Source organism: Mizuhopecten yessoensis, unplaced genomic scaffold (assembly GCF_002113885.1).
Source record: "Mizuhopecten yessoensis strain PY_sf001 unplaced genomic scaffold, ASM211388v2 scaffold2461, whole genome shotgun sequence".
NCBI lineage: Eukaryota > Metazoa > Mollusca > Bivalvia > Pectinida > Pectinidae > Mizuhopecten > Mizuhopecten yessoensis.
Genome location: NW_018404557.1, coordinates 493,659 through 519,645, shown reverse-complemented (window position 1 = coordinate 519,645; position 25,987 = coordinate 493,659). Strand labels below are relative to the sequence as shown.

At 40.1% G+C, this 25,987-nt stretch overlaps 1 protein-coding gene across 1 annotated transcript in view; it reads left to right on the top strand.

Annotated features, from left to right (window-relative positions):
* LOC110446045 (ATP-binding cassette sub-family C member 8-like) overlaps window positions 1–25,987 on the top strand; it is a 46,187-nt gene that overhangs the window by 7,545 nt on the left and 12,655 nt on the right. Inside the window, exons 10-27 of the mRNA XM_021491001.1 lie at window positions 190–441; window positions 1,517–1,730; window positions 1,919–2,119; window positions 2,315–2,420; window positions 2,745–2,840; window positions 3,665–3,749; window positions 5,576–5,656; window positions 6,964–7,101; window positions 8,293–8,420; window positions 14,210–14,327; window positions 15,012–15,192; window positions 17,961–18,208; window positions 21,390–21,550; window positions 22,099–22,168; window positions 22,666–22,823; window positions 23,074–23,166; window positions 24,160–24,262; window positions 24,544–24,657. Of these exons, the coding sequence (XP_021346676.1) occupies window positions 190–441; window positions 1,517–1,730; window positions 1,919–2,119; window positions 2,315–2,420; window positions 2,745–2,840; window positions 3,665–3,749; window positions 5,576–5,656; window positions 6,964–7,101; window positions 8,293–8,420; window positions 14,210–14,327; window positions 15,012–15,192; window positions 17,961–18,208; window positions 21,390–21,550; window positions 22,099–22,168; window positions 22,666–22,823; window positions 23,074–23,166; window positions 24,160–24,262; window positions 24,544–24,657 (2,547 nt within the window). The remainder of the gene's footprint in view (window positions 1–189; window positions 442–1,516; window positions 1,731–1,918; window positions 2,120–2,314; window positions 2,421–2,744; window positions 2,841–3,664; window positions 3,750–5,575; window positions 5,657–6,963; window positions 7,102–8,292; window positions 8,421–14,209; window positions 14,328–15,011; window positions 15,193–17,960; window positions 18,209–21,389; window positions 21,551–22,098; window positions 22,169–22,665; window positions 22,824–23,073; window positions 23,167–24,159; window positions 24,263–24,543; window positions 24,658–25,987) is intronic.

Here is a 25,987-nt window from a genome sequence, read left to right as displayed (position 1 = left end):
GTTTTAAAGATGCAAACTTTAAGCCTGTAAAGTTGAAATCTGGCTTTCACAGGGTATAAGGTGTGCTTTATACAAACCAAGTATACAGTTTTGTAATTTTACAAAAAGAAAGCCAATAGTTTATAAAGAAAAAAAACATGTATTAACATAAGAGTCATCTTTTGTGAATGAAGGTAATTTTTGTTACAGGCATTTTTGATCCACCCCTACCTAGAGACCGAGCCGTTTACTGTGGGGAAAGCCCTGTCCACCCTGTCACTGTTCAATCTTCTACAAGTCCCATGCTGGCTCATCACTCACTTTATCAACACCTTTGTCACAGCTGATGTCAGTGTGAAGCGTCTATTGCCGTATTTCCTTGCTGAGGAGGTAGAGGGACCTGGTGGACGTGATGCCAAGACTCACACACACAGCATAGGGGTGGAGACAATGGATTTAGATGTAGGAGTTTTCTAATTACCTTTAGCATCATAATGTTATGCTATAATAGCTTATCTTGATATAGATAGCCATTCTTGTTAAAACAAGTTACTGGACATAAGGCTATTTATCTAAATCTCTCATTTCTTACAAAAATCACAGCCTGATTAATCTACTCATACTAAAGTTATCTCAGATATTGAACATATATTAATTTCATTTATATAAGGACAGAGTGTCAGTCACAGTTTCTGTTTATTTGTAGATAACAGTAACAGGCTATGATATACAATACATTGTTTTTCGAGATCCTTTTCTGGTTAACACTGATAGTCCGACAACCGTCACAAACAATACTGTAAAAGCATATATTTTCGTTGGGGTTAGATTTCGTTGTTTTTATATGGGGACACATTTGTTGGGATTATATGCGTGGAATCAATATTTTAAAACTCACTCGATTGGTATTGGTCAAATCCGCCATGCTCTATACTGTAGTTATATGCAAAAAGCGATATACACATAATGCATTCTTTGTTTATTTAAAACCACAAAATAAACTTAATAAAATCCCCAACGAAATATTATGCTTTTACAGTAGGCAAAAACACTTGTGAGCAGTTCCTAACTGCATATCAGACAACTGGATACTAGTCAGTAGATATCCCTTTTATGAAGGATGTGACATTTCAGCAATTTCTGTCCATATTTACTCATGTTACCTTCAACTAAGTTGGCTTGTTACTGATTTCCTTCACACTGGAAGTATACATGCCCCTCCAGATGTTCAACATGACTGCTAAGTCACATTAGTTTTGTTCTGGAATCTTGATCTCAGAAACATGTAATGTCTGGCAGTGTTATTGTGTGATACACAAATGTATTGTGTTATGGTACCAGGTATATTGATAGTTTCTACTCCCACACTTTTCAACCCTTTCAGCCCTATGTAACTTTATCAAACTCTCCCATGAATTGATCTGGATGAGTCCATTATAGTCTACAGTGGTGAAAGGGTTAATATGCACATAGTATGGAACTGGAGTTAATTGTTAATGATGTGTACAGAGTATGACATTGAGGTTGTTATTTATAGAGTATGAAACTTGGACTGATGGTGGATATATCTAATGGAACTAGGAAGACAAGTTCTCTACTGAGGAAAGATGAAGATACCAGCTCCCTCAGCTCACTGGAGAGTACATACTCCCGAACACCCATGCACAGTCGCCATGGCAGTCGAGCCTCACTTCTGGACACGCATGAGCCCAACAAGCGTGCCAGCATTGGCAGAACGTCAGCAGGGTCAGGTAATACAGGTGTATCACATTGTATACCAAATGGACATGAAAACATGCCTTGAAGATCTTTATCCAGACTTGACAGAAATCATACTAAATCACAGCTGTTTTATATGTGAGATACAAATTGGCCTAGGTGTTCACACACCATAGATATTGCTCCTCCCACTCACAGAGTAATTATTCTACCTCTCCAGTGCTGACAGTGTTGGAGCCTACTGAGTCTGGCAGACGCCGCCACACAAGCGGTGTATCCACAGAGGATGAGGATGATGTGGCTGATGTTACCACGGTAATAGAACCTCGGGCAACAGTGGAAGTCAACCATGGCAATTTCTCCTGGGAGCTGGAAAGCAAGGAATTGTCGCTGAAAAACATAGACATCAAAATACCGTCAGGTGAGTCATCATGTAGACAAGGTTATGCATACTCTATAAGGCAAGTAACTGTACATAACTTTCAACCTTAAAGCTACAAATCAAACACCTATATGTGAAAATAACACAAAACTATACAGAGTAGAAGCAATGAAGAATAAAGGAAACTAGGTTCATTTATGTTCATATAGCTATTAAAAAAAAATCTTTTTTCAGGAAAGTTGACAATTATTGTTGGTCCTGTAGGATCTGGAAAGACTTCGTTGTTATCTGCAATATTAGGAGAAATGATCACCGTGTCCGGAACAGTAGACTGGAATAGGTAGGCTATCAGTTCAACCTGATCCAAGTAAAAAGGTCGGGTCAGGGTCACTTGGCCATACTTAGAATGTCAGGTCAAGGTCACACAACTGCTTTCAAGCTTCAAAAACTCAAACAAGAGAATGGGCAATTCAAACTTATCCAAGTTAAGGACAATATTAGTTCATTATCTTTAAGAATTGTAAAAATAACGATCTTGGAAAAAAAATGTTATTGCTTAATAACTTACATTCTTTTACTAAAACGATTAATTCTTATTTATCATGACATACTAGTATATTTGAATTGTGGTATTTTTGTAATTTGAGATCTTAAATTTCCACAGAGGAACAAGGCGTGCCTATGTATCCCAGAAACCATGGTTACTGAATGCCTCACTGAAGAACAACATCCTGTTTGGACAGCCATTCCAGTGGCGAAGGTAGCTATGACATGCTTTTAAACTGTGATTTGTATATTAACAACTGCATAACCAAACCTGTGTCCCCCAATAATTGTTGAATGTTTTAGATCAAGGTTGTATATGAAGAGCATAAAAAGCTTGCAAGGAATTCAGACAATAATACACCACATTTGTGTACATTGATCATGAGATGTACTGATATTTTTATATATCAAGATTTTACAGAATTAAAAAAAAAACATAATTGATACAAGCAATATTGTTGGCTCTGGAAGATAGGGGCTAAACAGTTAATTTGTACACATATGAAAGACCTTGACCCACTTTCAAGGTCATAGGGATCAGATTTGTGTAAACCTTTAACCAAGTAATAGCTTGACAAAGGGACCAGTAGGTCTTAAAACGTTGCGACACGTTTAATACGTACAGTGTTTGTGAAGAAAGTAAAACTTTGGTATTACTCTTAACAGATTCTTTTGAATATTGAGAGGTTTTAAGGTAAAGAAAGGCGGGAATCTTTTTTGGGCAAAGGAATAGTTTGTTTATTTAATTAATTTGTTCTTTTGAAATATAAGTCAGAGACAAGTAAACTCCAGATGAACTATTAGAGTCCATGGACCTCTTTTGTATTGGAGAAAATTTCAGTTGATTTCTCATCTCCAAATCTAAGAATTCATAATGTGATAACCTTAAGTTTGCATATCACTGGTAAGGTATCTATGTGGAAGAATTTAATATTCAAAAGTAAATAGCCTTATTGGAATGGGTTTATAGATAATTAACATGTTTTAAGTCTTTCACATTAGGAATATAGATCATGTCTGTATATTTTTTTTTTTCAGATACAACAAAGTTTTACAGGCATGTGCTTTACAGCCAGATATAGCCATGCTGCCAGCTGGGGACAGTACGGAGATAGGAGAAAAGGTGGGAACNGGGGGGGGGGGGGGGGGGGGGGGGGGGCAGAACGGAGATGGGAGAAAAGGTGGGAACAGGGAGGGGCAGTATGGAGATAGGAGAAAAGGTGGGAACAGGGAGGGGGGTACAGTACGGAGATAGGAGAAAAGGTTGGAACAGGGAGGGGCAGTACAGAGATAGGAGAAAAGGTGGGAACAGGGAAGGGGGGGGAGTACGGAGATAGGAGAAAAGGTGGGAACAGGGAGGGGGGGCAGTACGTAGATAGGAGAAAAGGTGGGAGCAGGGAAGGGCGGGCAGTACGTAGATAGGAGAAAAGGTGGGAGCAGGGAAGGGCGGGCAGTACGTAGATAGGAGAAAAGGTGGGAGCAGGGAAGGGCGGGCAGTACGTAGATAGGAGAAAAGGTGGGAGCAGGGAAGGGCGGGCAGTACGTAGATAGGAGAAAAGGTGGGAGCAGGGAAGGGCGGGCAGTACGTAGATAGGAGAAAAGGTGGGAACAGGGAAGGGGCAGTACGGCGATAGAAAAGGTGGGAACAGGGAGGGCGGACAGTTAAGAGATAGGAGAAAAGGTTGGAACAGGGGGGGGCAGTACAGAGATAGGAGAAAAGGTGGGAACAGGGAAGGGGGGGAAGTACGGAGATAGGAGAAAAGGTTGGAACAGGGAGGGGCAGTACAGAGATAGGAGAAAAGGGGGGAACGGGGAGGGGGGCAGTACGGAGATAGGAGACAAGGTGGGAACAGGGAGGGGGGGCAGTACGTAGATAGGAGAAAAGGTGGGAGCAGGGAAGGGCGGGCAGTACGTAGATAGGAGAAAAGGTGGGAACAGGGAAGGGGGGGTAGTACGGAGATAGGAGAAAAGGTGGGAACAGGGAGGGGGGACAGTTAAGAGATAGGAGAAAAGGTTGGAACAGGGAGGGGCAGTACGGAGATAGGAGAAAAGGTGGGAACAGGGAGGGGGACAGTACGGAGATAGGAGAAAAGGTGGGAACAGGGAGGGGAGGGCAGTACGGAGATAGGAGACAAGGTGGGAACAGGGAGGAGGGGCAGTACGTAGATAGGAGAAAAGGTGGGAACAGGGAAGGGGGGGCAGTACGTAGATAGGAGAAAAGGTGGGAACAGGGGAGGGGGGGCAGTACAGAGATAGGAGAAAAGGTGGGAACAGGGAGGGGGGACAGTACGGAGATAGGAGAAAAGGTGGGAACAGGGAAGGGGGGGCAGTACGGAGATAGGAGAAAAGGTGGGAACAGGAAGGGGGGCAGTACGGAGATAGGAGAAAAGGTGGGAACAGGGAGGGGGGGCAGTATGGAGATAGGAGACAAGGTGGGAACAGGGAGGAGGGGCAGTACGGAGATAGGAGAAAAGGTGGGAACAGGGAAGGGGGGGGCAGTACGGAGAGATAGGAGAAAAGGTGGAAGCGGGAAAGGGGAGAACAGTATGGAGATAGGAGAAAATATGAAAATGGGGAAGGGGGCACAGCACAGTGAAGGAAGTTGGGGGGGGGGGGGGGGGGGGCAGGATCAGGGAAGTTATATGGGGGATAGATTATAAAATAGGGGAAATGTAGGAAAAAGAAAGTAAAGTTGGTACAGTTCATCGATAGGAAGAAAGACAGGGTTCTGGAGGTATGGTGGTGGTAGGCAAACAGAGATATGAGAAAGGTACACAACTACTGCCATGTAATAAAACACTGTGTATAAAGTGTCAGTTGTAGGCTGTTCTAAGCACTTTTAAAACCCAAACCAAACTCTTGTCCAGTTCACTAGACATCATCACCAAAGTATTTGTAGTTTCAGGCTTTAAACATGAATTTAACCCCTCTTTGTAATTTGTTGAACAGGGTGTGAACCTCAGTGGAGGACAGAAACAACGAGTCAGTATCGCTAGAGCTCTTTACTCCAAAGCTGACACTATAATACTGGTAAGTCAACATCGCCAGAACTCTTTACTCCAAAGCTGGCACTATAATACTGGTAAGTCAACATCGCCAGAACTCTTTACTCCTAAACTGACACTATAATACAGGTAAGTCAACATCGCCAGAACTCTTTACTCCAAAGCTGGCACTATAATACTGGTAAGTCAACATCGCTAGAGCTCTTTACTCCAAAGCTGACACTATAATACTGGTAAGTCAACATCGCCAGAACTCTTTACTCCAAAGCTGACACTATAATACTGGTGAGTCAACATCACCAGAACTCTTTACTCCGAAGCTGACACTATAAGGCTACATTCGCGTATCCGGTTGAAACGGTTGAACCGGTTGAACCTGTAAAGAAAACGACAGGTACAGATTTGGACCGAGGCTGACCTCAGGAAAATTTGGTACGTGTAGATTTAGGGGTACAGACGTACCTGACCGAAACTAAAATGCTGACTATTGCCAATTTGCGTTATTTCTTTCTTAAACAATGTCAAGTCATATGTATTTTTTAAGATACGTTATGTAATTTAGTGGACGCGTGAGAGAAGGGCATAATATTCTTGATACATTGGTTTTTTTTCTCCGAAACTGTGGATTTTTAGCTCTGCTTATAGAACGGTCCAAGTGTATTCGTTTATCGTGGAAAATTTCTGCACCACACGTACCGTTTCAACCGGGATACGCGAATGTAGCCTTATACTGGTATTCATCGCTAGAGCTCTTTACTCCAAAGCTGACACAATAATACTGGGAAGTCAACATCACCGGAACTCTTTACTTCAAAGCTGACACAATAATACTGGTTAGTCAACATCGCCAGAACTCTTTACTCCAAAAGCTGACACTAATATAACGATCAATTTGTGTTTAACCCTGGATTCTATGACACTTTCCTTGGATGTGGTAGAGTAAAGTTCATTTCATTTATACAAAAGTAGAATCTATAACATGTTCAGTATTAAATGCTTTTGCATACGTTTCTTAGTTGTTGTAACATGGTCATAATTATACACGTGCAATGTATATATTACTTTTGTGTGCACTTTTTTGATTGAAATAAAGGTCAAATAATTTTCAAATTTTCATTGTGTTTATTCTTTCGAGTTGTAGAAATATTCATTGTATTTATATTCGTGGTTCAAAAGCAATCACGAAGAAAACAAATGTACCTAAAAACAAGAATATTTATATTATTACCAACAAAACAAGAAATTAGACGTATTTAAGGATTATATATTATAAAACGGCAAAGATTTCCTTTGTACAAAATTCACTCAATCGTGGATTATTCTGGTTTTCAGGACGATCCACTATCTGCTTTGGATGCCCATGTAGGGAAGCATGTTTTTGAGATTGCTATACTGAAGCGACTGTTGAGGAGGAAAAGGACGGTCATCCTTGTCACCCATCATCTCCAGTACCTCAATCATGCTCATCATGTAAGTCTAAGTCACTCAACACCTCCAGTACCTCAATCAGGCCAATCATGTAAGTCTAGGTCACTCAACACCTCCAGTACCTCAATTTGACAGGCCAATTATATGTCAATGGTTGTGTATATTGTATACCGGATTTTTTTTGCTGCTTTTTAATTTTCACGTTTTTTTCGCCAACGGTAATGGAGTGAATTAATCATTACAGTGAACATCAATAAACATCATAATTTACACAGCAATTGAAAGTGATGGGCGAAATCAAAACTGGGCAAAAATGGATTTAATTGGTGAAGGGTGAAAGTTGGCAAAAATTTCATGGTATACAGTATTAAATCTTGCCAATCACATACCAATCATGCAAAAATAAAGAAAACTCCATTTGATTCAAATTCATTTACGACAAAATAATAAGAAGTTTTATCATCTTACATTTAATCAATCTTGCTGTCCTGGATGGAAGTGCATAGAGAGTTTTAATGTGGAAAGAATAAAAAGTACACAGAGAAAGGCAACATGGTTTGGTGTGGTGTGTAGGTTATAGCTATTAAGGAAGGGCGTAAATGTGACATTATAACATGTGTTGTTTGTGTGTAGGTAATAGCTATGAAGGAAGGGCGTAAATGTGACATAATAACATGTGTTGTTTGTGTGTAGGTAATAGCTTTGAAAGAAGGGAGTAAATGTGACATAATAACATGTGTTGCTTGTGTGTAGGTAATATCTATGAAGGAAGGGACAAAATGTGACATAATAACATGTGTTGTTTGTGTGTAGGTAATAGCTTTGAAAGAAGGGAGTAAATGTGACATAATAACATGTGTTGCTTGTGTGTAGGTAATATCTATGAAGGAAGGGACAAAATGTGACATAATAACATGTGTTGTTTGTGTGTAGGTTATAGCTATGAAGAAAGGGAGTAAATGTGACATAATCACATGTGTTGTTTGTGGTTAGGTAATAGCTATGAAGGAAGGGAGTAAATGTGACATAATAACATGTGTTGTTTGTGTGTAGGTAATAGCTATGAAGGAAGGGAGTAAATGTAACATAATAACATGTGTTGTTTGTGTGTAGGTTATAGCTATGAAGAAAAGGAGTAAATGTGACATAATCACATGTGTTGTTTGTGTGTAGGTAATAGCTATGAAGGAAGGGAGTAAATGTGACATAATAACATGTGTTGTTTGTGTGCAGGTTATAGCTATGAAGGAAGGGAGTATTCAGAACCAAGGAAAGCTGGCAGATGTTAAGAAGGTCAACCCAGACCTGTACGAGTCCTGGAGACGGGCACTAAGGGACTTCAAATCTACACAAGAACCCAGGTAAATCTAGGATTTATTAATGATCAGTGAAGCATATATAGCTGAGCGTTAATAATCCAGTCATCAATAATGTAAAGTCTGGTTGTACCACTGTTAGGGGACTGATTGTTTTTGGATCCCCTTGTATTTGTGAACATGTATATGTATGTACATACTTATGTGTGAAACAAATTGTCATTAATTCTTGGACATCATTTCTAATTGAATTTTAGTCTGGTGAGAGTGGTATCTTCTGTGTTGTCGGGTGAGAGTGGTATCTTATGTATTGTCTGATGAGAGTGGTATCTTCTGTGTTGTCTGGTGTGAGTGATATCTTCTGTGTTGTCTGGTGAAAGTGGTATCTTCTACATTGTCTGATGAGAGTGGTATCTTTTACATTGTCTGATGAGAGTGGTATCTTCTGTGTTGTCTGGTGAGAGTGGTATCTTCTGTGTTGTCTTGTGAGAGTGGTATCTTCTACATTGTCTGATGAGAGTGGTATCTTCTGTGTTGTCTGGTGAGATTGGTATCTTCTGTGTTTTCTGGTGAGAGTGGTATCTTCTGTGTTGTCTGGTGTGAGTGGTATTTTTACATTGTCTGGTGAGAGTGGTATCTTTTACATTGTCTGGTGAGAGTGTTTTTTTCTACATTGTCTGATGAGAGTGGTATCTTCTCTGTTGTCTGGTGAGAGTGGTATCTTCTGTGCTGTCTGGTGAGAATGGTATCTTCTATGTTGTCTGGTGAGAGTGGTATCTTCTGTGTTGTCTGGTGAGAGTGGTATCTTCTGTGTTGTCTGGTGAGAATGGTATCTTCTGTGTTGTCTGGTGAGAATGGTATCTTCTACATTGTCTGGTGAGAGTGGTATTTTCTACATTGTCTGGCGAGAGTGGTATCTTCTGTGCTGTCTGGTGAGAGTGGTATCTTCTGTGTTGTCTGGTGAGAATGGTATCTTCTGTGTTGTCTGGTGAGAATGGTATCTTCTACATTGTCTGGTGAGAGTGGTATTTTCTACATTGTCTGGCAAGAGTGGTATCTTCTGTGTTGTCTTGTGAGAATGGTATCTTCTACATTGTCTGGTGAGAGTGGTATCTTCTGTGTTGTCTGATGAGAGTGGTATCTTCTGTGGTGTCTGGTGAGAATGCGATCTTCTACATTGTCTGGTGAGAGTGGTATTTTCTACATTGTCTGGCGAGAGTGGTATCTTCTGTGTTGTCTGATGAGATTGGTATCTTCTGTGTTGTCTGATGAGAGTGGTATCTTCTGTGTTGTCTGGTGAGAGTGGTATCTTCTGTGTTGTCTGATGAGAATGGTATCTTCTATGTTGTCTGGTGAGAGTGGTATCTTCTGTGTTGTCTGGTGAGAGTGGTATTTTCTACATTTTCTGGTGAGAGTGGTATTTTCTACATTGTCTGGCGAGAGTGGTATCTTCTGTGTTGTATGGTGAGAGTGGTATCTTCTGTGTTGTCTGGTGAGAATGGTATCTTCTGTGTTGTCTGGTGAGAGTGGTATCTTCTACATTGTCTGGCGATAGTGGTATTTTCTACATTGTCTGGTGAGAGTGGTATCTTCTACATTGTCTGGTGAGAGTGGTATTTTCTACATTGTCTGGCGAAAGTGGTATCTTCTGTGTTGTCTGATGAGAGTGGTATCTTCTGTGTTGTCTGGTGAGAGTGGTTTCTTCTGTGCTGTCTTGTGAGAGTGGTATTTTCTACATTTTCTGGTGAGAGTGTTATCTTCTACATTGTCTGGTGAGAGTGGTATCTTCTGTGTTGTCTGATGAGAGTGGTATCTTCTGTGTTGTCTGGTGAGAGCGGTATCTTATGTGTTGTCTGGTGAGAGTGGTATCTTATGTGTTGTCTGATGAGAGTGGTATCTTTTGTGTCGTCTGGTGAGAGTGATATCTTCTCTGTTGTCTGGTGAAAGTGGTATTTTCTACATTGTCTGGTGAGAGTTGTTTCTTTTACATTGTCTGGTGAGAGTGGTTTTTTCTACATTGTCTGGTGAGAGTGGTATCTTCTACATTGTCTGGTGAGAGTGGTATCTTCTGTGTTGTCTGGTGAGAGTGGTATCTTCTCTGTTGTCTGGTGAGAGTGGTATCTTCTGTGCTGTCTGGTGAGAATGGTATCTTCTGTGCTGTCTTGTGAGAGTGATATCTTCTGTGTTGTCTGGTGAGAGTGGTATCTTCTGTGCTGTCTGGTGAGAATGGTATCTTCTGTGCTGTCTTGTGAGAGTGATATCTTCTGTGTTGTCTGGTGAGAGTGGTATCTTCTGTGCTGTCTGGTGAGAATGGTATCTTCTGTGCTGTCTTGTGAGAGTGATATCTTCTGTGTTGTCTGGTGAGAATGGTATCTTCTGTGCTGTCTGGTGAGAATGGTATCTTCTGTGCTGTCTTGTGAGAGTGATATCTTCTGTGTTGTCTGGTGAGAGTGGTATCTTCTGTGCTGTCTGGTGAGAATGGTATCTTCTGTGCTGTCTTGTGAGAGTGATATCTTCTGTGTTGTCTGGTGAGAATGGTATCTTCTGTGCTGTCTGGTGAGAATGGTATCTTCTGTGCTGTCTTGTGAGAGTGATATCTTCTGTGTTGTCTGGTGAGAGTGGTATCTTCTGTGCTGTCTGGTGAGAATGGTATCTTCTGTGCTGTCTTGTGAGAGTGATATCTTCTGTGTTGTCTGGTGAGAGTGGTATCTTCTGTGCTGTCTGGTGAGAATGGTATCTTCTGTGCTGTCTTGTGAGAGTGATATCTTCTGTGTTGTCTGGTGAGAATGGTATATTCTGTGCTGTCTTGTGAGAATGGTATCTTCTGTGCTGTCTTGTGAGAGTGATATCTTCTACATTGTCTGGTGAGAATGGTATCTTCTGTGTTGTCTGGTGAGAATGTTATCTTCTGTGTTGTCTAGTGAGAGTGATATCTTCTCTGATGTCTGATGAGAGTGGTATCTTCTGTGTTGTCTAGTGAGAGTGGTATCTTCTGTGTTGTCTAGTGAGAGTGGTATCTTTTCTGTTGTCTAGTGAGAGTGGTATCTTCTGTGTTGTCTGGTGAGAGTGGTATCTTCTCTGTTGTCTGGTGAGAGTGATATCTTTTCTGTTGTCTTGTGAGAATGGTATCTTCTGTGTTGTCTGGTGAGAGTGGTTTTTTCTACATTGTCTGGTGAGAATGGTATCTTCTTTGTTGTCTGGTGAGAGTGGTATCTTCTTTGTTGTCTGGTGAGAGTGGTATTTTCTGTGTTGTCTGGTGAGAATGGTATCTTCTACATTGTCTGGTGAGAGTGTTTTTTTCTACATTTTCTGGTGAGAATGGTATCTTCTGTGTTTTCTGGTGAGAGTGGTATCTTCTCTGTTGTCTGGTGAGAGTGGTATCTTCTGTGTTGTCTGGTGAGAATGGTATCTTCTGTGTTGTCTGGTGAGAGTGGTTTTTTCTACATTGTCTGGTGAGAATGGTATCTTCTGTGTTTTCTGGTGAGCGTGGTATCTTCTTTGTTGTCTGGTGAGAGTGGTATCTTCTTTGTTGTCTGGTGAGAGTGGTATTTTCTGTGGTGTCTGGTGAGAATGGTATCTTCTACATTGTCTGGTGAGGGTGTTTTTTTCTACATTTTCTGGTGAGAATGGTATCTTCTGTGTTTTCTGGTGAGCGTGGTATCTTCTTTGTTGTCTGGTGAGAGTGGTATTTTCTGTGTTGACTGGTGAGAATGGTATCTTCTACATTGTCTGGTGAGAGTGGTATCTTCTCTGTTGTCTAGTGAGAGTTGTATCTTCTGTGTTGTCTGGTGAGAGTGGTTTCTTCTGTGTTGTCTGGTGAGAGTGGTATTTTCTACATTTTCTGGTGAGAGTGTTATCTTCTACATTGTCTGGTGAGAGTGGTATCTTCTGTGTTGTCTGGTGAGAGTGGTATCTTATGTGTTGTCTGGTGAGAGTGGTATCTTATGTGTTGTCTGGTGAGAGTGGTATCTTATGTGATGTCTGATGAGAGTGGTATCTTTTGTGTTGTCTGGTGAGAGTGATATCTTCTGTGTTGTCTGGTGAAAGTGGTATCTTCTGCATTGTCTGGTGAGAGTGGTATCTTTTACATTGTCTGGTGAGAGTGGTTTTTTCTACATTGTCTGGTGAGAGTGGTATCTTCTACATTGTCTTTTGAGAGTGGTATCTTCTGTGTTGTCTGGTGAGAGTGGTATCTTCTCTGTTGTCTGGTGAGAGTGGTATCTTCTGTGCTGTCTGGTGAGAATGGTATCTTCTGTGCTGTCTGGTGAGAGTGATATCTTCTGTGTTGTCTGGTGAGAGTGATATCTTCTGTGTTGTCTGGTGGGAATGGTATCTTCTGTGTTGTCTGGTTAGAGTGGTATCTTCTGTGCTGTCTAGTGAGAGTGGTATATTCTGTGTTGTCTGGTGAGAATGGTATCTTCTGTGTTGTCTGGTGAGAATAGTATCTTCTACATTGTCTGGTGAGAGTGTTTTTTTCAACATTTTCTGATGAGAATGGTATCTTCTGTGTTGTCTGGTGAGAGTGGTATCTTCTCTGTTGTCTGGTGAGAGTGGTTTCTTCTGTGTTGTCTGGTGAGAATGGTATATTCTGTGTTGTCTGGGGAGAATGGTATCTTCTACATTGTCTGGTGAGAGTGGTATCTTCTTTGTTGTCTGATGAGAGTGGTATCTTCTGTGTTGTCTGGTGAGAGTTGTTTCTTTTTCATTGTCTGGTGAGAGTGGTTTTTTCTACATTGTCTGGTGAGAATGGTATCTTCTGTGTTGTCTGGTGGGAATGGTATCTTCTTTGTTGTCTGGTTAGAGTGGTATCTTCTGTGCTGTCTAGTGAGAGTGGTATATTCTGTTTTGTCTGGTGAGAATGGTATCTTCTGTGTTGTCTGGTGAGAATGGTATCTTCTCTGTTGTCTGATGAGAGTTGTATCTTCTCTGTTGTCTGATGAGAGTGTTTTTTTCTGCATTGTCTTGTGAGAGTGGTATCTTCTCTGTTGTCTGGTGAGAGTGGTATCTTCTCTGTTGTCTGGTGAGAGTTGTATCTTCTCTGTTGTCTGATGAGAGTGGTATCTTCTTTGTTGTCTGGTGAGAGTGGTATCTTCTCTGTTGTCTAGTGAGAGTGGTATCTTCTCTGTTGTCTGGTGAGAGTGGTATCTTCTGTGCTGTCTAGTGAGAGTGGTATCTTCTCTGTTGTCAGGTGAGAGTGGTATCTTCTGTGCTGTCTGGTGAGAGTGGTATCTTCTCTGTTGTCTAGTGAGAGTGGTATCATCTCTGTTGTCTGGTGAGAATGGTATCTTCTGTGTTGTCTGGTGAGAGTGGTTTCTTCTGTGTTGTCTGGTGAGAGTGGTATTTTTTACATTTTCTGGTGAGAGTGGTATCTTCTACTTTGTCTGATGAGAGTGGTATCTTCTGTGTTGTCTAGTGAGAGTGGTATCATCTCTGTTGTCTGGTGAGAATGGTATCTTCTGTGTTGTCTGATGAGAGTGGTATCTTCTTCATTGTCTGGTGAGAATGGTATCTTCTGTGTTGTCTGGTGAGAATGGTATCTTCTGTGTTCTCTGGTGAGAGTGGTATCTTCTGTGTTGTCTGATGAGAGTGGTATCTTCTGTGTTGTCTGTTGAGAGTGGTATTTTTACATTGTCTGGTGAGAGTGATATCTTCTCTGTTTTCTGATGAGAGTGGTATCTTCTGTGTTGTCTTCTGAGAGTGGTTTCTTCTGTGTTGTCTTTTGAAAGTGGTTTCCGCAATTGTGCCTGCTTAGTATGATGTCTGATGTGTGTAGAGTGGTTTTTGCTATGTCGTCTGCAGAGAATCATTTCTTCAATATTGTCTGTTGTTGACAGCCAGAAAGAACCACTGGGAGCAGACAACAAGGAGGTACCAGAACACACAGAATCGGACCTGGCTATGGCGTCAGAAAATCTCCTCAAACCTGAGGGTCACCGCCGTCCATCAGGACAGGTTAGTTTGTTTCACCAGTAGAAATAGGAGTTGGTAGATCTTGAAGAGTAGTTAACACTCCTGCCTTCCACGCAGACAGGCGCAGAGTTCATACCTTGAAGTCTATATTTATAGATTTTCAATGACGTGTTCTTTGATAGGTGCTGTTTAGTTGATGTTGCATCAGAAAAAGAGAACCACTAGTACACATGCAGGCAAACATTTATGCGGATGTATTAGCAAGGTGGCATAGGACTAGTAGTCAGTACCTGCTAAGGTAGCTCCTGCAAAATCCTCAAATTGTATTGATTGTATGAATTGCTTATCTATGAACATATATTTATATATTTGACAAGACCATATATTACGGTAATACATTGATGTTTTTTAGTTCATCCCTTTGTGTTTTTAGTTCATCTGACAAAAACATCCAAGTGAGCTGATGGCATGATGAATTTTAGATCAGTAGAACCATGATATAATCATACCTGGTCAAATCAAACATTCTTTCAACCTCAAACAAGTAACTCATTTTTCCTAATCTATTTGATCTTGATTGTTTTCGTGGATAAGTCCAACTTTATTCTTGTACCTGATGAGTTGGAGCAGATACTTCAGTACAACACTGGAACTACATTCTCAGTTCTGTAGACAGGTGGAATGAGTGTTGTTGATTGTAAGTGACGCATCAGTTTTGTTTGACAGATGATCGGATCTTTGTCACATCGACGTCTGTCTACACAGCTTTCAAACATGGAGGAGGAAACCACAAGTCAAGAAGCCATTAACACTGAGGACCACAGTCATCACAGCACGGGCAGAGGTAACCATGATACAGGCAGAGGTAACCATGACACTGGCACAGGTATCCATGACACAGATACAGGTAAACATGATACAGACACCGGTTACCATGATAAAGATACAGGTAAACATGACACAGACACAGGCAAACATGATACAGACACCGGTTACCATGACACAGACACAGGTAAACATGATACAGACACCAGTTACCATGACACAGACACAGGCAAACATGATACAGACACCGGTTACCATGATAAATACACAGGTAACCATAACACTTGCACAGCTTTCCATGACACAAAAACAGGTAAACATGATAGAGACACCGGTTACCATTACACAGACACAGGTAAATATGATATTGACACCGGTTACCATGATAAAGACACAGGTTAACATGATACAGTCACATGTGACCACATGACACCTGAACAGGTAACTATGGGCACAGGCAGGTTAACCATGACACAGACAGAGGTAAACACAATACAGACACAGGTAACCATGACATAGACACAGATGACAACATGACATCTAAACAAGTAACCATGGGCACAGGTAGGGGTAACCATGAAACAGACACGGTTAACCATGACGCAGACACAGGTGACCATAACATAGACACATATGAACATGACACGGTAAAAGTTACCATGCCATGGGCAGAGGTAACTATAATACCGGCACAGTAAAAGCAATCATAGTACTGGCACATGTAACCATGATGTATGCACAAGTGATCAGGACACCAAGCTACTGGCACGAGAAATACTAACATTCATGATACAGGAACAAGTTAAGTTGTGTATGACACAGGAACAAAGATGGCTTACTATAAAACAGGAAGAGGCCATCTTTGTTATTCAGGGCATCAAGTGTCCCCCTTGTTAGTACGTCCTTACATTTGTTCATCTGGCCAGTTCAGATTTTGCAATTAGGACCTTTATAGACTTAGAACTGTAGCTTGGGTCACACAACTTTAGATACATATTCTCCTCTGTGAGTACAGCATTGTGCATGACTTTTAGTAACCTTTGCCTTTGACATTGACCTCTGACCTTACTTAAGTTATTAGGCGTGGGAGCAGGCATCCGTGTCTTACAGACATTTTATTTCTATTAATCATTTAAAACATAAGCTTTTTAATAGATTGTCTTATTTAAATTAAAGTTTCATTTTTAGCTCACCTGCCCGAAGGTCTGAAGCATCCTTCAGTGAAGGGGAACCAATTTTGTATAAACCATGAGTCTTGCCCCCGAGGGGCTTGAGGGGTGGGGCCAAATATGGGAAACATAGAAAATTCTTTAAAATCCTTCTCATTCTGTAGGAATGAAAGGATTTGTTCCATGTTTGTTCTGAAGCATCCTTTGGGGATGGGGAACCAATTTTGTATTAAACGGGGGTCTGGCCCCGGAGGGACCTGAGGGGCGGGGCCCAATAGGGAACACATAGTAAATTCTTTAAAATCCTTCTTCTTCTGTAGGAATAAAGGATTTGTTCCATATTAGGTCTGAAGCATCTTTGGGGGAAGGGGAACCAATTTAATATAAACCGTGGGCCAGGCCCCTGAGGGGCCTGAGGGGCAGGGCCCAATAGGGAACACATAGTAAATTCTTTAAAATCCTTCTTCTTCTGTAGGAATGAAAGGATTTGTTCCATATTTGGTCTGAAGCATCCTTGGGTGAAGGGGAAACAATTTTATACAAACCGTGGGTCCGGTCCCCCAGGGACCTGTGGGGCGGGGCCAAATCGGGGGCGATTGTGCTATATTGATTTAAGCGACTTCTTCTCTGGAACTTAGAGGTAGATATCAACCATATTTAACTGGAAGCATCCCTCGGTAGTGGAGATTCAAAATTGTACAAATGGTTGGGCTGACCCCCCAGAGGGCTGAAGGGAGGGTCCAAAAGGGGGCAATTTGGCTATATTGCTATTAACGACTTCTTCTGTAGAATTATGCCATGGATATTGATCATATTTGGTCAGTGGCATTCATGGGAGGCAGGGATTCAAAATTGTACAAATGTTGGGGCTGAAACCCCCGTGCTAAGGGGTGGGCCAAAAAATGTTTATTACCTGGAAATGGTATAACCATATATTCAACTGTGGAGTATAAAGAGAAGCATGCACATTTGCTTCCACGATGGTCTAGGGTCTGGCCCCACCCTTTGAGACATAGTCCCTGGGTCATAACTTTGAAACGGTTGAGATCTCCACCCCAGAACTATATAAACAAATGCTTGGCATAAAGAGACAAAAGTAGTCATGATATTAGAATAGACCCTGGGGTCTGACCGAACCCCTAGGGACCTAGTTTCTTAGTCACAGCTTGGAAACAGTTGAGATCCCCTCCCTATAACCATGCATATATACAATTGCTGAGTATAAAGAGATGGATGCACACATGCTTCCAGGATGGCCTTGGGGTCTGCCCCACCCTTGCAGACTTAACCCCTGTGTCAAAACTTTAAAACGGTTGAGATCCCCACCCCAAGACTCTAAATACAAATGCTGGACAAAAAGAGACGAATGCAGTCATGATATTAGAACTGATCCTGGGGTCTGGCAACAACTCTAGGGATCTAGTTTCTGAGTCACACCTTGGAAACAGTTGAGATCCCCACCCCATAACCATACATTATATTGCTGGGCATGAAAAATCTAATACAGACATACTACAAGAATTGGCATTGGGGTCTGGCATATTCCCTTGGATCTCATTTGGAGAACATTTTGCCATGATTGCTTAGATATCCAGGTGAGCGATTCAGGCCCTCTGGGCCTCTTGTTTTTTTGTTAAGCTGGAAAATTCTGTAATGATATACATGTGTAATATGTTTACAGGGAGCAAAACAGATGCTGAATCGTCTGGAAAGCTGATTAAGAAAGAGCATCGTGAAATTGGGGCAGTTGCTATGGGTGTGTACATGAGCTATATCCGCTCGAGCTGCCCTCCTCTGGCAGCTGTAGTGCTTCTGATTTATGTGATGTACCATGCCTGTTTCGTGGCCAGTAACATGATTCTGGCTTCATGGACAGAGGCAGTCACAGACTTTCAAGTCAGGAAACAAATATCAAGCAACAGCAATGAGGTAAGTATAAAATTTCAACATCATTCTGTTTTCTTGTTATGAAAGTAATATTACTCTCTCAAGACCTGTAACAGTTAATCACCTCTAGCCATTTGATCCTCAGGATTATAGGGATCTATTGTAATGTTATAGGGGGCCAGTGTAACATTGAGAGTAAGTAAGGCATCATGTATCAGCAGCTTCAGGAAATCAGGAAAATGAGTATTGGGTGTTATAGGGGGCCAGTGTAACATTGAGAGTTAGTAAGGCATCATGTTATCAGTAGCTTCCAGAAAGAGAGTATTGGGTGTTAATAGGGGCCAGTTTAACATTGAGAGTTAGAAAGGCATCATGTTATCAGTAGCTTCCAGAAAGAGAGTATTGGGTGTTAATAGGGGCCAGTGTAACATTGAGAGTTAGTAAGGCATCATGTTATCAGCAGCTTCCAGAAAGAGAGTATTGGGTGTTAATAGGGGCCAGTTTAACATTGAAAGTTAATAAGGCATCATGTTATCGGTAGTTTCCAGAAAGTGAGTAATGGGTGTTATAGGGGCCAGTGTAACATTGAGAGTTGGTAAGGCATCATGTTATTAGCAGCTTCCAGAAAATGAGTATTGGGTGTTATAGGGGGCCAGTGAAACATTGAGAGTTGGTAAGGCATCATGTTATCAGTAGCTTCCAGAAAATGAGTATTGGGTGTTATAGGGGGCCAGTGTAACATTGAGAGTTGGTAAGGCATCATGTTATTAGCAGCTTCCAGAAAGTAATATTGGGTGTTATAGGGGGCCAGTGTAACATTGAGAGTTAGTAAGGCATCATGTTATCAATAGCTTCCAGAAAATGAGTATTGGGTGTTATAGGGGCCAGTGTAACATTGAGAGTTGGTAAGGCATCATGTTATCAGTAGCTTCCAGAAAATGAGTATTGGGTGTTATAGGGGGCCCGTGAAACATTGAGAGTTGGTAAGGCATCATGTTATCAATAGCTTCCAGAAAGTAATATTGGGTGTTATAGGGGGCCAGTGTAACATTGAGAGTTGGTAAGGCATCATGTTATCAATAGCTTCTAGAAAATGAGTATTGGGTGTTGTAGGTGGCCAGATTAACAAGAACATTACAGGGATCAATAATCATAATAATCTAGATATTCATTTTTAGCTGACCTGGCCCGAAGGTTGTGCGGCGTTCGGCGTCCGTCTGGCATCAATATTTTACTTTAAACAACTTCTTCTCAATAACCCAAAGGCCCAGGGTACTGATATTGGACCTGTAGCATGCTGGGATGAAAGGCTACCAAGTTTGCTCAAATGAATGACCTTAGACCAACTTTTAAGGTGACTGGGGTCAAATATCTTAAAATATTCAAATAACTTCTTCTCCATAACCAAAAGGCCCAGGGTACTGATATTTGGCCTGTAGCATGCTGGGTGAAGGGCTACCAAGTTTGTTCAAATAAATGACCTTCAATTATATTCAAGGTCACAGGGGTCAATTGTCTAAAAAAACCTTTAAACAACTTCTTCTGACTAACCAAAATGCCCAGGGTGATGATATTTTGCCAATAGCATGCTGACATGAAGGCCTACAAAGTTTGTTCAAATGAATGACCTTCACCCATATTAAAGGTCACAGGGGTCAAATATGTTAAAAACTTTAAACATCTTCTTCTCAATAACCAAAATGCCCAGGGTGATGATATTTTGCCAATAGCATGCTGACATGAAGGACTACAAAGTTTGTTCAAATGAATGACCTTCACCCATATTCAAGGTCACAGGGGTCAAATATGTTAAAAACTTTAAACATCTTCTTCTCGATAACCAAAATGCTCAGGGAGATGATATTTGGCCAGTAGCATGCTTGGGTGAAGGGCTACCAAGTTTGTTCAAATGAATGACCTTGACCAACTTTCAAGGTGACAGGGGTCAAATGTCTTAAAATCTTCAAACAACTTCTTCTCAATAACCAAAAGGCCCAGGGTACTGATATTGGGCCTGTAGCATGCTGGGATGAAGGATTACCAAGTTTGTTCAAATGCATTTCCTTGACCCACTTTCAAGGTCACAGGGGCCAAATGTCGTAAAATCTTCAAACGACTTCTCAATAACCAAAAGGTCCAGGAAACTGAAATTGGGCTTGTAGCATGCTTGGATGAAGGACCACAAGTTTGTTCAAATTAATGACCTTGACCTACTTTCAACCTAATGTCCTTGTTTGACATTCAAGGTCACAGGCGTCATATGTTTAAATCTTTTAATAGGTACTTATGAATCAAACACTGATATTCTGCCTGTAGCTGTATTTTAGTCCACTTTTAAGATTACAAGTTTGAGATTAATATCAGGTTAGCAATGTAGGCCCATTGGACCTCTTGTTGTATCCAGCTTTCCTATTCAACTTTATGTCAAGTGATTCTTTTGTTTACAAATATGAAACTGAGGGAACAAGTTAATATTTATTTTATAATATCTGTAAAATACTTTAAACAACATTTTCTCAAATTTAGTAAAACAAATCAAGGGAAACTTCTTGGCATCATTATGCGATTCTTTGTTACATTACAAATATCGGATCTTACATGATTTTCCATTTCATATGAGATTTATGAAACGAGTCGAAGAATGTTTCAATTTAGCGAGCCTCTGGCGAGCTAAAATGAAAAATTTGTGAAGAGTTTCATAAATTTCATATGAAATGAAAATGAGTGTGAAATCTGTTTTATCCTATAACTGAGATTTGTGGCATTTATTATAGTAAAACGACACTTTTCATGCAACATTGAAATGTCAAAAGCCGTCATTTTGACTCCAGTGTGTAAGTCTGTGACGTCATGTACCTGTCCTAGGCGTGACATCACAATTGAAATAATTGAAACTTACAACCAATCACAGGGCTGATGGGTCATATTGCATGGGTTAATACGCAAACAAATATGATGAAAAAATATGACAAGGGTATATTCACTAGACAACACATGTACAGTACATTATGTGATAATAGATGTTATTACTCATGCATGTTAATGTATTGAATATATGTTTAGATCAACCATCCCCTTAAGATTCTTAAAGTCTGCTTTATCACAAGTTTTTTGTCTTAATTTTCATTTATGTATGTGATATATTATCAATTGTGTTTTTGTGTAATCTATCAGTTTGTTAAAGGCTTATAACTAAGAACTAACAATCTTGATTTACTTTCAGACATTAGATAACGGTCAATACATGAGAATGTACTCCATACTAAACCTAACAGCCATCGGAGGTGCCATGTTAGCCAGTGGTCTCCTATATGTTGCTGGGATTCAGGCCTCTAAAGTGCTCCACTCCACCATGCTAGATACCATTCTACATGTACCTATAAGGTCAGTACACCTTTAAATCTGCTCAATTACCCAGAGAAAACTAAGACACATACATATACATTAGAGCCTTGTTAAACCCAGTCACCACTAAACCAATTGTCCCACTACTCCGCCAGTGTACTAGGGGACAGTTCAACTTGTTCGATAGTCCAACAATCTCAAAATGATGGCTGAATATGCAAGACTCAAATTTATTTATGTTTTACCATCTAAATGAAAACGTTTTCAATGTGTTAACAGTCTCTTACTCGTTCCTTGTTATCAACATCTATACTTTGTATAAATAGGTCATGAAGGATCAGTTTATTGGTGTTTAGAATTTACAGATTTAAATGAAATATAATACAATCATATTATAATACAATTATATAGTGTAATACAATTATGGTATAATAAAATAATATTATACATTAATTTGATATTTTTTTGCAGTTAATACAATTATAAAACCCAGGTATAACACAATTACAATGAAGTATAATACAATTACCCAGTATTGCATATTGTTGTCTACAATATTTCTAACCATGTTTTCTTTACTATTTAAGGTTTTTTGATACCAATCCAACAGGGAGAATTCTAAACCGGTTTTCATCAGACATGTCACAAATTGATCAGGTTAGTCAAACTTTACCTAACTCTGGGTGACACATACATCTTACAACATATATATTATTGTGGAGTTTGTTCTGTCTGATTGTGTTGGCTATAATGAGTTACCTCTGTAATACAAGAATCATGACTGTACACTGCCAAACTTTCGCTCAGTCAAACTTTTGCCTTATGAAGGTAAAATCCTTATTTGCTCCTAGTTAATTTTGCCCTTTACATTTGATAGCAATGCTTAGTAGTTTCATGTTGTTTAACACTATTCACTATAATGATTAAGTCACCTTCATTATGTAGGTCAAAAAGCAAAATTTCCCGTGATAAGGTAGTGTAAAAAATGTAAATTCAGAGTTTTTGTGATTGATTAAAATTTGTGAAATGACATTATAGCATGGTAGTACTTCTACAATTAGAACTGGCTTGGCGCTTTATAAAAAGCTGCTTGGCTGTAAATATCATCCAGTAACGGATTCTACAGTTGTAGAATTATGTTTACATTTTTATAGAAATTACCGAACACGCTCGAATCCCTGATGAAATGCTTTTTCCTGACAATCTCGGCACTTATTGTGAACAGCATCGGCACGCCATACTTCCTCCTGGCGGCCATTCCACTCCTCGTTCTGTATTACTGTGTTCAGACATTCTTCAGGGCAACTTCAAGGTAAACAGGTTTTACTTTATATCCTGGTGAATGCCACTGGAGCTAAATTCAAGATCTTTAATCCATTCATCAATGTTTTCCCTATAAAGTCTATAAAATGAATGAAGGAATCCTAATAAGAAAAATGTTTATACATCTTTTAAAGCCCATTGAAAGGTTTTGTGTTTTCTTTTCTTAAGGAACTCATTGAGAGGTTTTAATCAACGCATTGTGTTTAATTAATTGTTAAACATGATTTGTATCTTTTCAGAGAGCTACAAAGATTGGACAATTTAACAAAGTCTCCAATATTTTCACATTTCTCGGAGACACTGAATGGCATACAGACTATTAGAGCGTACAAGTAAGTTACAACAGAGCTTGCCATCAAATAGTTATATTGTTGGAATATTTTGTACATTACAACTGGAAATTTGTTTTTTTAGAGAAGAAATCGATAGGAACAAATCCTACCATCCTTACTAATAATGTCAACAAAAAATGTTAAACCTCAAGGTAGCTCATTTCCTTGATTTCTAAAATCTACATTTACCTTTGATTGTGTGGATGTTTCAGTTTGATTCTGTTGACATTTCTGTCTGATAAACCTGAATTCTGTTGACATTCAGTCTGGTAAACCTGAATTCTGTTGACATTTAGTCTGGTAAACCTGAATTCTGTTGACATTTAGTCTGGTAAACATGAACTCTATTGACATTCAGTCTGGTAAACATGAATTCTGTTGACATTCAGTCTAGTAAACATGAATTCTGTTGACATTTCTGTCTGATAAATCTGAATTCTGTTGACATTCAGTCTGGTAAACCTGAATTCTGTTGACATTCAGTCTGGTAAACCTGAATTCTGTTGACATTCATTCTGGTAAACATGAATTCTATTGACATTCATTCTGGTAAACCTGAATTCTGTTGACATTCAGTCTGGTAAACATGAATTCTGTTGACATTCTGTCTGGTAAACCTGAATTCTATTGACATTCAGTCTAGTAAACATGAATTCTGTTGACATTTCTGTCTGATAAATCTGAATTCTGTTGACATTCAGTCTGGTAAACCTGAATTCTATTGACATTCATTCTGGTAAACATGAATTATATTGACATTCAGTCTGGTTAACCTGAATTCTGTTGACATTCAGTCTGGTAAACCTGAATTCTGTTGACATTCTGTCTGGTAAACCTGAATTCTATTGACATTCAGTCTGGTAACTGTTGATTCTGTTGACATTCAGTCTAGTAAACCTGAATTCTGTTGACATTCTGTCTGGTAAACCTGAATTCTATTGACATTCAGTCTGGTAACTGTTGATTCTGTTAATGGTTCTCTTTACCTTTCAGAGCGGAGGGTCAGTTCCAGTGTCAAGCCATACAAGCTATAAACAACAACACAACACCTCTGCTATTTATACACTCTGTCAACCGCTGGCTCGGCATCAGACTGGTTGGTATAACTACTTTTTAAAAACTTCTTCTATAGATCCCTGACGCCTAGAGTCATATATTCACATTCTATACCTTGTTTGAGTATAGGCTATCAAAGGTGTTAACATTGATAATATTGACCCACTTTTTCAATGTCACAGGGATCAAATAAGTTTAACATTTCAACTGGTTCCCTCTACAGAACAATGAGGACCACAGTAGACTCCTTCTATTTAAAAAATACAAATTTTGCTGACAGAGTGATGTCCCTTGTTGATTATATGTATGTTTGTAATACAGGACTATATGGGTGCTGTTGTGGTGTTCCTGGCCGCAGTGTCCAGTCTTACTGCTTGTCTTGCCGGACAGGCCACTCCTTCCTCTGTGGGACTCAGTATTACTTATGCCTTACTTGTAAGTACATCATCAGGAGATCAGGTATATATGTAAAGAGGGTTTCTGTAAAGAGGGTGTTAGCAAACAGTTTTTTTCTGTAAAGAGGATTTCTGTAGAGAGGGTGTTAGTGAACAGGTATTTCTGTAGAGAAGTTGTTGGCTAACAGGTATATATGTAAAGAGGGTGTAAGCAAACAGGTATTTATGTAGAGTGGGTTTCTGTAGAGAAGGTGTAAGCTAACAAGTATTTATATAGAGAAGATGTTAGGTAACAGGTATATCTGTAGAGAGGGTGCTAGGTAACAGGTATATCTGTAGAGACGGTGTTAGGTAACCGGTATATCTGAAGAGAGGGTGTTAGCTAACAGGTATTTCTGTAGAGAAGGTGTTAGGTAGCAGGTATTTCTGTAGAGAAGGTGTTAGGTAACAGGTATATCTGTAGAGAGGTTGTAAGCTGACAGGTATTTCTGTAGAGAGGGGTGTTAGGTAACAGGTATATCTGTAGAGAAGGTGTTAGGTAGCAGGTATATCTGGAGAGAAGGTGTTAGGTAAAAGGTATATCTGTAGAGAGGGTGTTAGTAGCTAACAGGTATTTCTGTAGCGAGGGGTGTTAGGTAACAGGCATATCTGTAGAGAGGGTGTTAGGTAACAGGTCATTCTGTAGAGAAGTTGTTAGGTAACAGGTATTTCTGTAGAGGTATTTCTGTAGAGGTATTTCTGTAGAGATGGTGTTAGGTAACAGGTTTATCTGTAGAGAGGGTGTTAGGTAACGGGTATATCTGTAGAGAGGGGTGTTGGGTAACAGGTATTTCTGGAGAGAAGGTGTTAGGTAGCAGTTATTTCTGTAGAGAAGGTGTTAGGAAACAGGTATTTCTGTAGCGAGGGGTGTTAGGTAACAGGCATATCTGTAGAGAGGGTGTTAGGTAACAGGTCTCTCTGTAGAGAGGGGTGTTGGGTAACAGGTATTTCTGGAGAGAAGGTGTTAGGTAGCAGTTATTTCTGTAGAGAGGGTGTTCGGTAACAGGTATTTCTGTCGAGAAGGTGTTAGGTAACAGGGATTTCTGTAGAGAAAGTGTTAGGTAACAGGTATATCTGTAGAGGGGTGTTAGCTAACAGGTATTTCTGTAGAGAAAGTGTTAGGTAACAGGTATATCTGTAGAGAGGGTGTTAGCTAACAGGTATTTCTGTAGAGAAGGTGTTAGCTAACAGGTATTTCTGTAGAGAGGGGTGTTAGGTAACAGGTATTTCTGTAGAGAGGGTGTTAGCTAACAGGTATTTCTGTAGAGAAGGTGTTAGCTAACAGGTATTTCTGTAGAGAAAGTGTTAGGTAACAGGTATATCTGTAGAGA